The sequence below is a fragment of the Eschscholzia californica genome, unplaced genomic scaffold, assembly GCF_041429995.1.
Source record: "Eschscholzia californica isolate CP2 unplaced genomic scaffold, dmEscCali1.0.p SCAF_3, whole genome shotgun sequence".
NCBI classification, from domain to species: domain Eukaryota; kingdom Viridiplantae; phylum Streptophyta; class Magnoliopsida; order Ranunculales; family Papaveraceae; genus Eschscholzia; species Eschscholzia californica.
This window is the reverse complement of record NW_028238420.1, coordinates 47,879,308-47,895,582: the sequence shown is the minus strand read 5'-3', so window position 1 is coordinate 47,895,582 and position 16,275 is coordinate 47,879,308. Positions and strand designations below refer to the sequence as shown.

The following is a 16,275-nucleotide window of genomic DNA, read 5'->3' as shown; positions in this document are numbered from 1 at the left end:
CAAAAAGCCTGACACCGGCTAAGCTTGAGCTAATGAGCTCGCACTTGTAACAGAAGGCTCCGAAATCTTGACAATCAACCACACTTGTTAAAAAAAAACTAAATGACTAAACTAGATGGAAGATGTACCATTTAAGTTCATGTACCCACTAATCCATGGTCAGTTTGGAAGATGTCTATGATTCAACAGAAAAAGACACCACATTGAGCCCTGAAAAGAAAAAGCTTAAGAATTGAAAATTAGAAAGAACAACAAAAAAGAAAGAAGAAAAAGGAGAATGCTTTACTATTTCGTTACAATCTTTAATTAAGATACCTAAATAGAAGACATTATTATGAAACACTATTAGCACTATATAATATAGTTGAAAGTTCTTTGAATGACTTTCTATTATTCACTTTTAAGTCAAGTCGAACACCACACTTTGTGACTTTGAAAAGTAAAATACGACAAGAAAAAGATCGATCCATACATTTAAAATGAGAGGATAAATCTAAGGCCCAAAAAAGGAGCCCAAATAGGAAATCCAACCCAGTAGGGAATTATATCTCAAAAAAAACCCAAAATGTGATGTAACCTTCCTATCCCCCCAAAAGAAATAGTTACCTCTTATGTCCCTCACTCATTTCCCTCCCAAACACATGGCAGCCTCTCTCTTTCTCTCCCTGACTTGATTAGACACACAAACACATGCCAGCCTCCTCTCGGTCTCCGCGCTCTCTCTCTCTCTCACAGATTTGATTAGACACACAAACCCTCTCTATCTCTCTTCATTCAAACGCTTCCTCTCTATCTCGATCAAACTTTATCTCTCTTCATTCATTCAAACGCTGCCTCTCTATCTCTCTCTCTCTCTCTATCTCTTTTTCAACAGAAACGATTTCGACCATTAACCCCTAGAATCGAAACGTTACCGGCGACAATCTTTCTCTATTAAAGCTTCAAAAGCAACTTGATCTACTCATGTCTCTCTCTATTTCGCTCGCTTACAACAAATCCGGTGTTTCTCTCTCTTGTTCGAGCATCATCAAACACAGGTACGTCTCTGTTCTTCCTCTAAATCTTCTTCCTCTCTCTGTTGTTGGTAAATTTTTAAGATTGTTTGAACATTTTTTGGGTTTCTTCTTTCAGATTTTTGATTTTTGGTAAAGTTTTAGGGTTGTTTGAACATTTTGGGTTGTTTTCAAAAAATTAGGGGTTCTTCTTTCAGATTTAGTACTTTGATCTTGATTTTTGGGGTTTAACTTGCTCTTAAATTGTTGTTCTTCGTGATTGCTGTCGAGATTTTGGTTTGTGATATAACATTTATGGATTTTGTTTGTGATTTCGGAAGCATGCATCTTCACAGAAGGTAATTTTGGGGTTTATGGTTCTTCATCAAGTTTCTAGGTTAGGTTTGTTGTAACATTTTGGATTGTGATCAGAAAATTAGGTTTCTGGGGAGACATTCAGTATTTTGTTTTCGATTTTTGGGTGTTTGTGTTTGTTGATGAAATGAATGGTTTGTTTTAAAATTATGATTTTCTGTTCCAAAATGTTTCACGCACAGGTTCGTCCTCAACATCTTCTTCGTCTCTCTTGCTTAACATCTTCTTCGTTTCTCTGTTCTTCGTCAAGTTTTAGGTTTGGTTTGTTGATGAAATTACAGGTTTTATTTAACATTTTGGGTTGTGTTCAAAAATTAGGGTTTCGTTTCAAACATTTAGGTCTTTGTTTTTTATTTTTGGGTTGCTCTTAAATTGATGTTCTTCATTAATGTTGACGACATTTTGGTTTATGATTTAAAATTTTTGGATTTTGCTATTGAGATTCTGAATCATGCATCTTTACAGTAGCTAATTTTGGGGTTTATGGTTCTTCGTCAAGTTTTTAGGTTTGGTTTGTTATGAAATTACGGGGTTGTTTTAACATTTTGGGTTGTGTTAAAAAATTAGGGTTATGTTGAGACATTTAGTACTTTGTTTATGATTTTTGGGGGTTTTACTTCATTATTACTTTGTTTATGTTTTACCATTTGGGGGTTTGTGTTTGTAAGTCCAGTTTTTGTTCTCTACAATGTTGATGAAATGAACGGGTTGTTTTAACATTTTGGGTTGTGTTCCAGAAATTAGGGTTACGTTAAGACATTTAGTACTTTGCTTATGATTTTTTTGGGTTTTAATTGATTATTACAGTGATGTTATTGGTCAATGTTGCAGACATTTTGGTTTATGTTTTAACATTTAGTGGGGTGTTGATGGATTTTGTAGTTTTTACTGAGTAAAAATTGATATGTTGTTGACATTTTGGATTGTGTAGAAACATTTTGGTTTTGTTATCAACATTTTGAGGTCTCTTACAAACATATCATTTTGTGCAGAACATTTAAAAAGATGGTGAAAGTAACAGCAATGAAAAAAGGAGAAGAAGCAGCAACAAGACAACAGCCTGTACAAAGAGCTAGCCCTAGAAAGAGGGCTAGTGAAGAGACAACAACTGCAGGGGCTAGTAAAAAAGGCAAAAAAATATTAAAGGTGACTGAATCACAGACCAAGGTAAGATATTCTCTAAAAATTTCAAACTATGTTTATGCATTTTACATAATTTCAAAATATTTTAGAGTATGTTTCATGAATGTTCCTGCATTAATGTATGTGTTTGGGCATTTTGAAGAATGTTTAGGACTGCATATGAAATGACATAAGATGTTTCTCAAATATTTTGCATAATGTTCGGCATTGTATGTAATTTTCAAACATTTTACATAACGTTTAGGAATGCATACGAAATGATATAAGGTTCTGTGAAAAAAGTTAAAATTTGGGGAAAACAGTGGCATCAGATTTTTGAAAATGTCCTCTCATTATTGATTGTGGTCTAGCATTCCATATAATGTTTTCGCATTATTGGCACTGTCCTAGCATTTTGGAAAATGTGGCCTGCATTATTCCTAGGGTTCTGTGTATGGTTATGGAAACCAGTGGCATCAGTTTTTTTTGGTACACAATTTGCAAAATGATCTCGCATTATTGGCAGTGTTCTAACATTTTAAATAATGTCTAGGGGTGCAAGGTAATAACAACAATTGTTTCTCAAACAATTCGAATAATATTAAAGCATTATTGATAATGTTGGAACATTTTCAAGAATGTTTAAGAATTGCAGAAATGGTTCCTCAAGCATTATGTATAATGTAGCATGCAAGTTACCTAATCTTCATCCATTTCAGAATATATTTGTACATTAGTGGTGGTGGTATGGCATTTTACAGATTGTCTGCATAAGTCTTACAGTGTTTGCTAGTAATATATAGAAATGCTAACATATGTATTACTGTGTTTTTGAAGCATCGGGCGGTGTCATCAATATTGAAGGAAAACACAAGATTGTGGAGATTAAACCTGAATTGAAAGTGTGGTTGATATTTTGTGCTTTGGGGAAAGAAGTTCTAAGCAATAATGAAGTTGTTTTTGAGAACGGTGTTATGTTCACATTCGTAAACCCGCAACGACTTCAATTTTTCTTAGAGAACAAACAAAAAATGATTGTAAATTATTTTGTATGATATTGTACTGTTTTTGTTTTTTTTTTTTTTTTTGATGAAAGAGTACTGTTTTTGTTTGCTGTGGGATCTTGATGTTGAAAGAATATGGAGTACATTTGTTTAATATATTATTTTTGTTCTTCAAAATATATGAGATGCATAGACAATAAATAGTTTGTCTGAGGAACACTACAAAAAAAACGTCCAATAGGGACAGACGTTTTTACGTTTGTCCCTAATATATTAGTGATAGGGACAATTTTTTGATATTCGTCCCTAGTGAAATGATAATTGGGACCGAAGCAGGGACAGTTTTCTTTTATATTTCAAAAAAAAATTGTGAAAAAAAAATCACTCGCAAAACACCTTATTTCTTCCCTCTTTTTTCTTTCTTTTTCATCCCTATTATTCCGCTCTCCTCTTTTCCACGATTTTTCTTTCTGGTGCAGCAAGGTAGGACGATTCTTCCTCTTATTCTTCTCGTTCTAGGGTTACTCGTGCTAGGTTTCTGTTCATCTTCTTCTTCTTTCCTTTGAAGCACGTTCTAGGGTTTTGTATTGACGTTCTAGGGCTTGTTTTGAGTTCGTTCTAGGGTTTTGCTGGGGGGCATCTTGGATGCAAGTCCTTCACGTCCAGGTTCGTTATTCTTCTTCTTCCCCTTCTTATTCTTCAAATTAATACATTGGGAGTTTCTGAATGGGTGATATCAAAGGATATTTTGTATCTTCCTCATCTAGGTTTGCTATTTCTTGTAATGGTCATATGCATACACTTCATACTATCATGTTTTACTGTTGTTTAACATCTTCCTGGCTGATTTTTTAGATATCTGATCTCTATTTTCTTCAGTTTCTGCTATAAACAAATCAACAACAGAGAAGAGTCTTTACGAATCAGAGCATTGTAATATTGATGACTTCCCTTTCGTTCATATCTTAACCTTTAATTTTTATGATGGATAGGAACGCAAATTGTTTGATGAAAAGTTTAACTAAATTAGTTTAACTGAATTGACACCAAAGGATTATGTGAGTTAATATCTGGTGTTGATAGCCTACAACTGAAGCCAAGTTGATCTCACCAGCCCGAATGATTGAATGAAAGACACCTGAGGAGATACGGAAATAATTTCACTTGCCCGATGATCTGACTGAGGTATTTGTTATTTAAAAGTTGTCTAAAGTTCCCATGGACATTTCTCATTTAGATTTGTTGTTTCTAGGAGAAGTTGGAGCCTCTGAAAAACACAGCTGATGATCCGCAAATCAGGCTATTAAATCGACTTTATGCAAGAAAAAGGAAAGAATTAAAAGAGGAAGAGAAACTAAAGATGAATTTTCATTTATAGGCTATAGCAATAAAGGTTGAGTTATCTATCAGGATCCATATTGTGTTCAGGCTTTAAAGATTCAATCAGTTACAAGTTGCAAGATGTCATATTTGTCGTAAGTTGGTTTTTAGTCTTATGTATTGAATGGTTTTCAGAATGTTGAAGTTGAAGAGGAGCACACGGACGAGCTCTCAGTCGATGATCTCTTTTCATTTATTAATGGTGGGAGTGGAGGTAATATTGGGCAAGATTTTTTTCTTACCTAAGCTATAAGGTACTCCAAAGTTTCCGGTTTTACATATTTCAACTTTTACTGTCATAACAATATAACTGTTAAGCTTACACATTTTGGGAGCTACAAAATGGTACTATTATTCGGGCTTGGTTAAGGATGTGCATTTCAATCATTTGTTAAACGTTATTTTTGCAGTCAATGGGATTTCAACGAAAAAAGATTAGCTGTTGTTTGAAAATAATTTGGTATATATCATTAATATATGCAAGTGACACAGCTAAAAAACTATTACAATGGGTTGTAGTACTTGGATTCTTTGGTTTCAAATAATAGTGTTTTCTATATTATTTTGATAAATAGGCACTATGGTAACTACTTGTAGTAGTATTACGATTTGCGACTGCTTCCAATATTAACTAGGGATATCATGGGCCTTTTTTTTGTAGTGGAAGTAAACAAAATGTGAAGACACAATAATAGATGTATAGACATTTTAGAGAATGTCGACAAAATGCTGACCATGTTGCTAACCTTATATGATTTAAACTCTATATAAATATCATTTTTATTTAAGAAAATATATGAAGCCACAATCGATAATGTTCTAACATTATTATGAATGTAATCTACAGTGTTGCCTTTGTTTTGGATGTAAAAGAAATCTACAAAAGAATAGTTAACCAAGTAAGTATCCATTCTTTCAACATTTTTCGGAATGTGTAAAGAAATAAACAAAATGTGAAGACACAACCAAAGATATATAGACATTTTGAGGAATGTTGATAACATTATATGAAGGCACAATCCATTCATTCAACATTTTTCAGAATGTCTACTTGCAAACGCCGGCAAGAGCATGTAAGAGTACCAAGATTGACGGAATGACGTGGAGTGGAATAAACTTCAAAAATAAGTGGGTCTGCCTCGACGTAACTCACGTCTCGGCAACTTTGAATTTCCCATCCTGAACATCATTAATGGAGGGGCAAAGAAATGTATTCCATCCAATAGCGGCGTCTCTGTGCTTTGTCATCTTGTTCATAATCTTTTGTCGAATGGCATCCAAGAGTGTTGTTACAACATCTAGATGAACGTCACAACATTATACGGAATGTTTAGTTTGTTTGGGTAGTGGCCAGACAGTTTAACAAATGTTAAGGCAAATTTGGAAATGTTACACAACGGCGGAGTATGTCCGTTTCAAAATCAAAAGTTCTCTCATCAGCGGAGAAGGTAGGTATTTTAAATTGAATTCTGCTTTGCAATTTAACAAATGTTTGGGCAATGCTTAAAATGCTTAGAAAACGTTAGACTGATCTGAACATCTTTAATACAAAATTGTGGTGAACATTTTTCAAAATGTTCACACATCCTTTAAAATGTTAACACAAACTGTAAAGTGTTTTTAACAAAACGAGAACCAGTTGCTACTGTTAACATAACTGTATGGAATAGTGTTAACACATCCCGTAAAATGTTTAGACAAACTGTAAAGTGTTGCTTACAAAACGAGAAGTGGTTGCTAATATTAACAAATCTGTACGGAACAACAATGAAAACACCATGAAAATACCCTAAAACCAAGAACAACCTCACCAATGGAGCTTCAAATAAGTAGATCTACAAATCTATATATTTAACTCTCTACAAAACTATGAAAACACCATAAAAATACCCTAAAACCAAGAACAACCTCACCAATGGAGCTTCAAATAAGTAGATCTACAAATATATATATTTAACTCTCTACAAAACTATGAAAACACCATGAAAACACCCTAAAACCAGATTTGAAATTTTTTTTAACCTCCATTAAAGAAGATGAAGATGATGATTGAAGAAGTGGGTTTGTGTGTGGTTTGTGTGTGGACTGAACCACGAAAAAGTGGGTGTGTGTGGTTTTATAGATGAAGATGATGATTGAAGAAGATGATGACTGTAGAGAAATGAAGATGATGATTGAAGAAGATGATGGAGGTTCGGTTTTAATATGGTAGAGAGAGAAAGTGAAAACAGATTATAGAGAGAGAAAGATATTTGATTTCTGGAAGAGAGATATTTTGGAGAGAGAAAGATATGGTTTCTTATAAAGGGAGAGAGTTGTTGGATATATATAGGAGGGCAAAAGAGGGATTAGAATAAAATATTAGGTCTTAGAGATACGAGTTGGGTCCGGATTGAGCATAGGGATGTGTATTTGGGTTTGATTTGAGATATTAGTTGATTTTTGGGTTTTGGGTGGGTTAATAATCTCTATCGGGTTTTTTTTTGTATTTGGGCCCAAAAATTGGGCCTTTCATCAAAAAATTCTTAAAAAAGCTAAAGTCACTTCACTTGTGCCCTATAAAGTAAAGATCAATCTCTCCCACAACTTATGTGGGACTAACTCCAGCAGGTACGACGGTTTAGGTTACATTAATTTTTATGAAATCATGTTCTCAAAGAGGATGATTATTTGTGATTGCAACAAAACCAAAACACTCACTATTTAGCAACATTTCCATGAAAAAGAAAACATCAATTTACCGACCCCAATATAATTTGTTACAAGATAAAAAGTTTTCAGATATGAAATACGAGAATATAATACTTAACCCAAGACAAAATAAAAAATAAATAATGCTAAATAGATTGTAATAAAGAATTAGCCCTTAAGAATATGGGCCACCCCAACCCCGAAAAAAGGCTGACTTTGCAGAATTAAAAAATATATCGTAAATCCCTATGTTTTCTTTTTAATCTTTTAGTATTACTTTCGGTTCGGTAAGACACCGTACAGTTAATTAACCTCGAAGAAGCTTAATTTCGGCTGCTAACTTAAATTAATAACACCTTAAGAGGTATTACATGAACCCATTCATTTAGTTATCTAAACAATTTTAACCGATATTCGTGCGCACACCAAACCTAAGTCATATTTTTATTAATTTACCTATGATCTATATACTGTTTCCAATTATTTTTATGCACCCTTGTTCTTCTATTTATGTCAGTAAAAAGAAGTAGAAACCAGAAAGAAGCGTGTGCTTGAGTCTATTTTTTTCTATTTTATGAAGAAGCTTCATTTGAAATATAGCTGCTGAAATCAACTAATTTCATGACTAATGTTGAAAAATTTTAAAATTAGGCAAATATGTGGGCATATAGTTTAGAATAGAATCGTCAATTCGTTTTAAAAGAGTGAAAATGTCCGTCAGGAGTTTGCTTGGAAATGAGGATCGTTAATTTTGTATTAAGTCTGAAGTAAGTTTTGGGTTGTACAATTCAAAAAAAGTTTTGGGTTGTAGCCTTTCTAGCAAACTCTTAAAATAGAAGGACGATAATATTACTAAGTGATTAATTAGTGATCTAATTAAGTAATATTTATCTTATGTATCCCTCAAGGCCTCAACCGCACAAGCTAGCACATAAAACTTTGCAACCTATCCTTGCAAGGGTATACTGGTTAGTTGATTTGATGGAGCATGTCATTTTCATATATATTAAATAATAATTTATCATTCATCACCCTTCTCTATTATGTTAGTTTATCCAGGAACAATGCCAAATTGTGACTAATTGACTATCGTGAAACCCTATATGTAAATTTGTGGTCGACTAAATTATGACGTGCGCGTGCATTTCTACTGCTTTAGAATTTTCATCAAGATTATATAGTGTCTTTAAGAAAATTCAAAATCCGACTCTCTTGTACTCCTACATATTATGCAGAACCTGATAAATTGTTCACTTCTCTTAAAGACTTACTCCACTTAATAAAGGTTCAAATCAACATTGGGAAATTGTAATAATTGAAATGTAACTTGGGTTCTTGCATTAATTTTTAACAAAAAATTACACCACTCCAAGGATACATAAGAAAATCTAAAGAACCACATCATATATCTAGGGTTTGCTAATTGTATGAATGCCCTAGCTAGCTAGGTTATTTTTGCACCAAAACTTGCATTCCTTTTTTTTGGAGTACTTTTTGTTGAAAATTTGATGCATGAAATACATGCATCTAGTATCCATAAAAAAGGGTTTCTTCGGACGACGACGTTACGAGTGCTGAAAATAAGCGAAAGCCATTGATTGAAGGTCTTGATGATCAGTCTCTTGAAATGTCCATTTCTTGTTGTTCATTTCAAAAGAAGCCATGGCTGCATCAGAAGAAGAATCTTCATAACTAGTACTTCTCATGAACTCAGGTGTAGTTGAATGATAAGAATATTGATCATTTACTTGGTTTGAATCCACCATGACTTCATTTTCATAGTTATTGAACATTGCTTCATCAGTACTACAATCATTAACACAAGAAGGATGTTGATTTTGATTTTGATTTTGATTTTGATTCTGATAGAGTTGATGCATCGATATTTTCGATTCGTTTAAATGAATCAAACCTTGAATATCTAGTGGGTAAGTAGTAGGAAAATGATCTCCATAAAACAGTTTTTCTTCTTGATTGTTAGATATTGAAGTGATATTAGTACCACCATTAACCATTCCTTGAGCTTCTTGGTGTGCTTTGAGAGTGGCTAATTGAGCTTGTAAACTAACAACCTGATATAAAATCCAAGTAAAAATTGTTATTAGAATGGAATGAAGATGAATGAGTTGAGAAGCTAGCTAAGTAAACAATCTTACAAACACAAGAGCTTTACGTGGTTCGATTGGTGAGACCTATTCCCTGACGAACTATGACACAACAATTTTTACTATATATGGATGAAGCAGAAGATTAATACCGAGATTTCTCAAGGGTTTTAGTGTCTATTTCTCGGTTAGCAAACCAGATTTTATATCGACCCATTTTCAAGGCACTTTCAACTTCAGAGAGGAACCACTAGCAAGCTAACTCAGATTTCGGGTTTTTAATTATATTCAAATAACAAACGAATGTATTTTAGCTTGGTTTAGAGTGAAAATATACCTGTTGTTGGAGAGCAAAAATATGAGCGACGCATCCATAAATAGGATCTTGAAGTCTAGCTTGAGCTTCATATGAGATTGTAACAGCAGCTTCGCAACGATCACTCACGGCGAGGTTAGTGAGAAGTTTCGAAACATTACTTGCTCCGAAGACTTTGTGAATCGCAGCGAAATGTGTAGCTCCTTGTTCATGACAAAAATAAGGAGCAAAAACACAACCTCTCACACATTTTCTTCTTAAGAATTTGCAAGCTCCACAAGGAGAACCAAACCCTGTCATTTTTACTACCTAGCTTTAAGAAGTTGCTAATGGTGATTGTTATGGTTGTAGATTTTGAAGTGAAAATTGAACTCATTGAACTTGATTATATAAGGGTAAGTGTTTAAAGGGTTTAATCATATTTTAATGAATACTTAATTATGTTGGTTCCCTTATTGGATTACATGTTATATTATTTTATGTAAACACCCCACATTGTTAAATTTTAAAATTTCCCACATTAGAGATTCCATTTTAAACATCCTTGAAATGACAAATGAGCTAATTTTATACATTAGACAAATCTACCCATCTCCATTTTCTTCTTAAGTTGGGATTATGATCCATTAATCCTCATATTTCTCTAGTATTATGTAAAATAAACTCGATATAATGATATAATTATCTGTGTGGGACTATTCTCACACTCCTACTCACGTGTAGGGTTCTTTGAGCCTAACACGTGTGTTTTTTTTCTTTACGGGTGACGTAGAGCACGTGTGGCTTTTAAAGCCTATCACGTGTGGGCCTAGCTCTGATACCATGTTAATTTTGTGGCCATCCAACTCAAAACCAATTGGCAATGAGTGGATATGACCTAGTACTTTATATTCTTGGTTCCTAATTACCCATTCTTCCATGTGGGACTATTCTCACACGTCTTACAAAATATAGATTTTGAATCTTATCCATAAAAACAAAAGAATTAGGATATGAATTAGAGGATGTATGGATTAGGGTTTGAGTGATTACTTTTCCAATTAACTCATTTGAACAGGTCTAAAGTGAGAAAATATATTATTTATAGAATAATAAGAGAAAATAGAATATATATTTTAAAGTATAATTAATTAGATTTGGAAGATCTTCAGGTATATAACTTGTGATAAATAATTGTGGTCCTTTCCCTTCTACAAAGGGTTCATGAATAATGGTAAGTGCCAAATTAGTTTAATACTTCTAAGTACAGATCATTAACCATTAATTAACATAATTACTTTTCATTAAAAGTTAATGGTGAAATAATAAAACCCTAGAAGCATATTTCCAATCATGAAGCAAACAAAAGGGAGTGACATTTACATAGAACACTAGTAATTAATGGATTTTGCCAAATAGTTTTAAGGGTTTGAGGTCATGGTTTGTCGAGCATTAACAAAAAAACTAGTACTTAAGTAATCACATATAACAATGATTAACCACTTTAATCACTATCAATGTCAGACTTAAATACCAACATGTAGACCCTTCCCTTGGTGTGACATAGGGACTCATTCCCTAGTAAGTCATTCGATTATAAAAATATGATAATGCTATTGTTACAAACATCTCTGATAAAAATCATTGATGAAGTTATTTTATTGATTGTTCAAGATGATTTTTACCAAGCTATGCTTATCTCAAGGAAAGAAGTAAGGGTCATGATTTTGCTCAGCATGTAGTGGTCATTTGATGTACTGAGGGAAAGCCTCACTTCTTGAGATAAGTTTTTGGGTGAGCAGATAGGCCAAAGATGGTAGCAAGTAAGACTAATGGACCACATCCACAAATACAAGTGCATGTTTTACCAAAATCTTAGGCCATTGGGTAGGAAGATCACTTCATACTTGTGTGAGGGAAAACTTAATCTTAAGGTAGCTTTTATTTGAAGTGAGATAGGGGGAGGATCATTTTGGAACAAGTGGCATCAAAGTCCAGATTGACAAAAAAATGGAATGGATGAAAGATCCAAAAATTGGGCCCAAAATAAGAGCCCACCCAAACTCGGACAAAATTGTAAAGCAGGTCCAATGCGTCAGATCAAGAGATGAAATGTCCAGAAAATCCTTATTCTTTTCAAAATTTACGAAATTGCCATCAAAAAGCTTCCCAGAAAAGCGAAAATTTCTGAAAAACTAGCTGACACACCAGGCTGTCAGACAGTGTACTCCCCACATATTTACAACATTGTCACCGAAAAATTTCCGAAAACACGAAATTTTTTGAAAAATAGTCTGACGCACTGACATCAAACCTTGTACTTTCCCACAAAACTACAGAATTGCCATTACAAAATTACCAACTTGCCATTTTCGTTTTTTTTCAGATTTATTGCTTTTTTTTATTTTCTCCCACACATATTTCTCTCTTTAATCTCAATAAATTTCTCTCTCCAATCTCAACAAATTTCCTTCTTTTTTCCAGATTTATTTCTTATCTCTTTAAAAGTAAATTTTCCTCATTTTTGATAGTTTTCCATTCATTTGTTTTCATATATTCTGTGTACTCGGAATTTGGTCATGCACTAGACATTTTTGTACTGGGAAATTTTTTTGTTTTCTGGAAATCGTCTTGTGTACCGGAAATTGTTTAGATTACTGGGAATCTGGTTATGTAATAGACATTTTTATACTAGGAAATTTTCTTGTGTACTGGAAACTGTTTTGTTTACTGGAAATTTGGTTATGTACTGGACATTTGTGTACTGAAAAATTTTCTTGTTTTCTGGAAATTGTCTTGTGTACCGGGTATTGTTCTGTGTACTCGAAATTTGGTTATGAACTAGACATTTTTGTACTGGGAAATTTTCTTGTTTTCTGGAAATTGTCTTGTGTACCAGAAATTGTTCAGTTCACTGGAAATCTGGTTATGTACTAGACATTTTTATACTGGGGAATTTTCTTGTCTGGAAATTGTTTTGTTTAGGAAATTTGGTTCTGTACTAGACATTTCTGTAGTGGAAATTTTCTTGTGTACCGGGAATTGTTCTGTGTACTGGTCAACTTTAAACCAATTTCTTTTTTTTGTAACCAAATCTTTCCAAAATGTGAAACAAAATAAGAATGTGAAACAAATCTTTCCAAAAAGTGAAACAAAATAAGAATGATGAAGAAGATCTTGGATGTACTGGTCAACTTTAAACCAAATATTTCCAAAATGTGAAACAAAATAAGAATGATGAAGAAGATCTTGGATGTGTAAATCTGGAAAGATCTGGAAACAAAATAAATGAAAAAAAAAGATAGAGATGAAGAAATAAATAAATCGATTGAAAGAGATGAAGAAGATAAATAAGAACATAAAACTTAAAGAGAGAAAGAACTGAAAACTTTGATGTTTTAGAGATTGAAAGTGATGAAGAAATAAATAAATCGATTGAAAGAGATGAAGGAGATTCATAAGAACATAAAATTTTTAGAGAGAGAAAGAACTGGAAACTTTGATGTTTTTAGAGATTGAAAAAGATGGAGAAGATAAAATGTGAAGAAAATAAGAATGATGAAGTAGATTTTTGGATGTATAAATAGGAACAAAGAAGGAATTGAAGCAGAATACAATGGGCGGGATCCAAAAAAAATGGCCGAAATTTCGTCAAAAATGGCGCCAGTTTAGAAATTTCGAAAAATCTGAATGTCTTTCTGTTGTGTACGGGAAACTAATTAATTCGCTGTCTCGCGTCAGAGTGTCAGAAAACTGGGAAATATCCCGTCCATGGGCAAGTAGGGGAGGAAAAAAATAAAACCAAGAAATAGTATTGTTTTCTGACATTTGGACCTGCTTCACATTTTTGACCAAAAATGGATTGGGCTCTCATTTACCCCCCAAAATTTGGATCTCTCACTCATTTTTTGAAAAATCTTAGGCCTTTGTGGCGGAGAAAGATAATCTTCTGGAACGAAGATTTTTGGGGGGAGGGGTGAGTGTATAAGTGACGGAAAAGGAAACCTTTCAAACTAGTTTAGCGGTAAGACAAATCCAGTAAAGTCCATCGACCACATTGGACTATTAGTACCAGGGTTCAAGTTTATTCAAAATTCTAGGTCATTGGTGGAAACGAAGATAATATTACATGTTCAACGTGTGAAGAGAAAGAGTGTTGGTTAGTCCCACATTGGTTGTGGATGGGGTCAGAGACATTTTATGAATCTGAACAAAAGTCTCACTTCTTAAGCTAGCTTCTGAAAGAAATGGACCGAAGACTAACTTGTGTTAAAATTTTTGACTATTAGTTAAAATTGTTGGGATTATTTCCCTAATAGACCCCAACTTTGTGACTAGCTTCCTGCCTAGCCCTCTACTTTATCAAAAATAAAATACTCAGATGGCTCCCTTTTTCAGATTCCGTTATAACACCGTTAACTAGTCATCACCTCGCTCTCATCCAACTCATCGCCTCTCTCTGCCACCTCATCTACTCGCCACCTCATCATCTTCACCGGCGAAGGTCACCGGCCGGCCAATATTCCGGTCGGCGACCTTCAAATATTAATTATTTTTAACTCTCATCTTTCTCTCTCTCTAAAAGGAGGTGATGACTAGTTAACGGTGTTATAACGGAATCTGAAAAAGGAGATCATCTGAGTATTTTTGATAAAGTAGGGGGCTAAGCAGGAAGCTGGTCACAAAGTTGGGAGCTATTAAGGGAAAAATCCAAATTGTTGTTAGGAAATAATTTTTAGTGTTTTTGACTTTCAAATAATAAATATTTGAATTAGAACTTAATTTTTAATAGTTGTATCTATTTGTAAAACATTTTTAGAGTTGAATGTTTTTTTGAAAAGAACTCTTGCAAAGTGTCTTATTTGTACCGGTACGGTGTTATAACGAAAATCTGAAAAATGAGATCATCTGGGTATTTTTATAAAGTAGGGGGCTAGGCAAGAAGCTGGTCACAAAGTTGAGGGCTATTAAGGAAAAAACCAAATTGTTGTTAGGAAATAATTTTTAATGTTTTTGACTTTCAAATATTCGATATTTGAATTAGAACTTAATTACCGATAGTTGTATCTATTTGTAAAACATTTTTAGAGTTAAATGTTTTTTTGAAAAAAACTCTTGCAAAGTGTCTTTTTATTTGTGTCGGTAAGTGTTTTAGAGTTAAATTTTAAAGGGTTATTTCCTAAATAGTCCCAAATTTATGACCGGTTTCCTGCCTAGCCCCTTACTTTATCAAAAATATTCAGATGGCCATCTTTTTCAGATACCGTTATAACACCGTTAACTAGTCATCACCTTCTCTCCTCCGTCTCATCACCTCTCTCTACTACCTCATCGTCTTCACGGGCGAAAGTCACCGGCCGGACATTTCTGGCCGGTGACCTTCAAACATTTAAAAAAAATCTCTCATCTCCAGGGCCGGCCCAATCATTATTGAGGCATAAAGCCAAATCAAGAAATGGGGCCCCTTTACTAAAGCAAAAATGAACAAAAAAAAATACTTTATAATGTTTGTGGAGGGATTGAACACTTGACCTCTACCTTATAACCAAACTTCTAACCACTGGGCCATTGCTCATCTGTTGTAAACATTTTAGTTATTACAAACAAACTACCCCCATCATAAACTCCATGAAAAATGCCCTCAGGTAGGTCGGGGCTCAAAGCAGCCGCTTTGGTTGCTTCGGGCCTGGGCCGCCCCTGCTCCACTCTCTCTAAAAAAATAAAAAATTTCTCTCTCCTCTCTCTCTCTCTCTAAATACTCCAGTGTTATAACGGTAACTGAAAAAGGGAGTCGTCTGGGTATTTTCGATAAATTAGGAGGCTAGGCAGGAAACCGGTCATAAAATTGGGGGCTATTTGGGAAATAACTCAATTTTAAAACATCAATATATAAAGACCACATAGAGAGATTAAGAGTTTTGTTTTTAGACGAAGAAATTAGGGTTTTATTTGTGTTAGTCACCAACAAAAATACTTCACCATATTCTCAAATATATTCTTATGCTCGTATCGTAAAATCTCCACAAAAAGCTTGGTGTAATTTCATGAAATACTTGTCATATTTTTGGAATCATTCCTTCAAACACGCTCAGCCGAAAGGGGAGAAATAATGCTTTAAAGATAGTGTATCTCATACACGTTTCAACTTTCAAGTATGTAATCTCTTATCTCTTTATATGTAATTTCGTAGATACATTTTTTCTAACACTTGGAAGCAAGTAACCCATGGACCACACCTAGAATCACCTAGGAACCAAACTAGGTCAAGTTCTAGTAGGGGGTTACATAGCTGAACGGAAATAAAATTATCC

At 33.8% G+C, this 16,275-nt stretch overlaps 1 protein-coding gene and 2 long non-coding RNA genes across 3 annotated transcripts; 2 read left to right on the top strand and 1 right to left on the bottom strand.

Moving 5' to 3' along the window:
* The first annotated feature begins 491 nt into the window (after positions 1–491).
* LOC147551076 (uncharacterized) lies at positions 492–3,560 on the top strand. The gene is made up of 3 exons (XR_015238078.1): positions 492–1,037; positions 2,360–2,534; positions 3,327–3,560. It is a non-coding gene; the product is annotated as an uncharacterized LOC147551076 (long non-coding RNA).
* Positions 3,561–3,854: 294 nt separating this feature from the next.
* Positions 3,855–4,821, top strand: LOC147551075 (uncharacterized). Its single transcript, XR_015238077.1, has 4 exons — positions 3,855–3,976; positions 4,116–4,159; positions 4,486–4,678; positions 4,746–4,821. It is a non-coding gene; the product is annotated as an uncharacterized LOC147551075 (long non-coding RNA).
* A 4,058-nt stretch (positions 4,822–8,879) lies between these two features.
* On the bottom strand, positions 8,880–10,346 carry LOC147551074 (LOB domain-containing protein 29-like). The gene is made up of 2 exons (XM_086670758.1): positions 10,007–10,346; positions 8,880–9,636 (listed from the first exon to the last, which is right to left on the bottom strand). Exons 1-2 carry the CDS (start codon positions 10,283–10,285, stop codon positions 9,130–9,132), a joined length of 786 nt encoding a protein of 261 aa, XP_086526884.1. The 5' UTR covers positions 10,286–10,346; the 3' UTR covers positions 8,880–9,129.
* Positions 10,347–16,275: the final 5,929 nt, after the last annotated feature.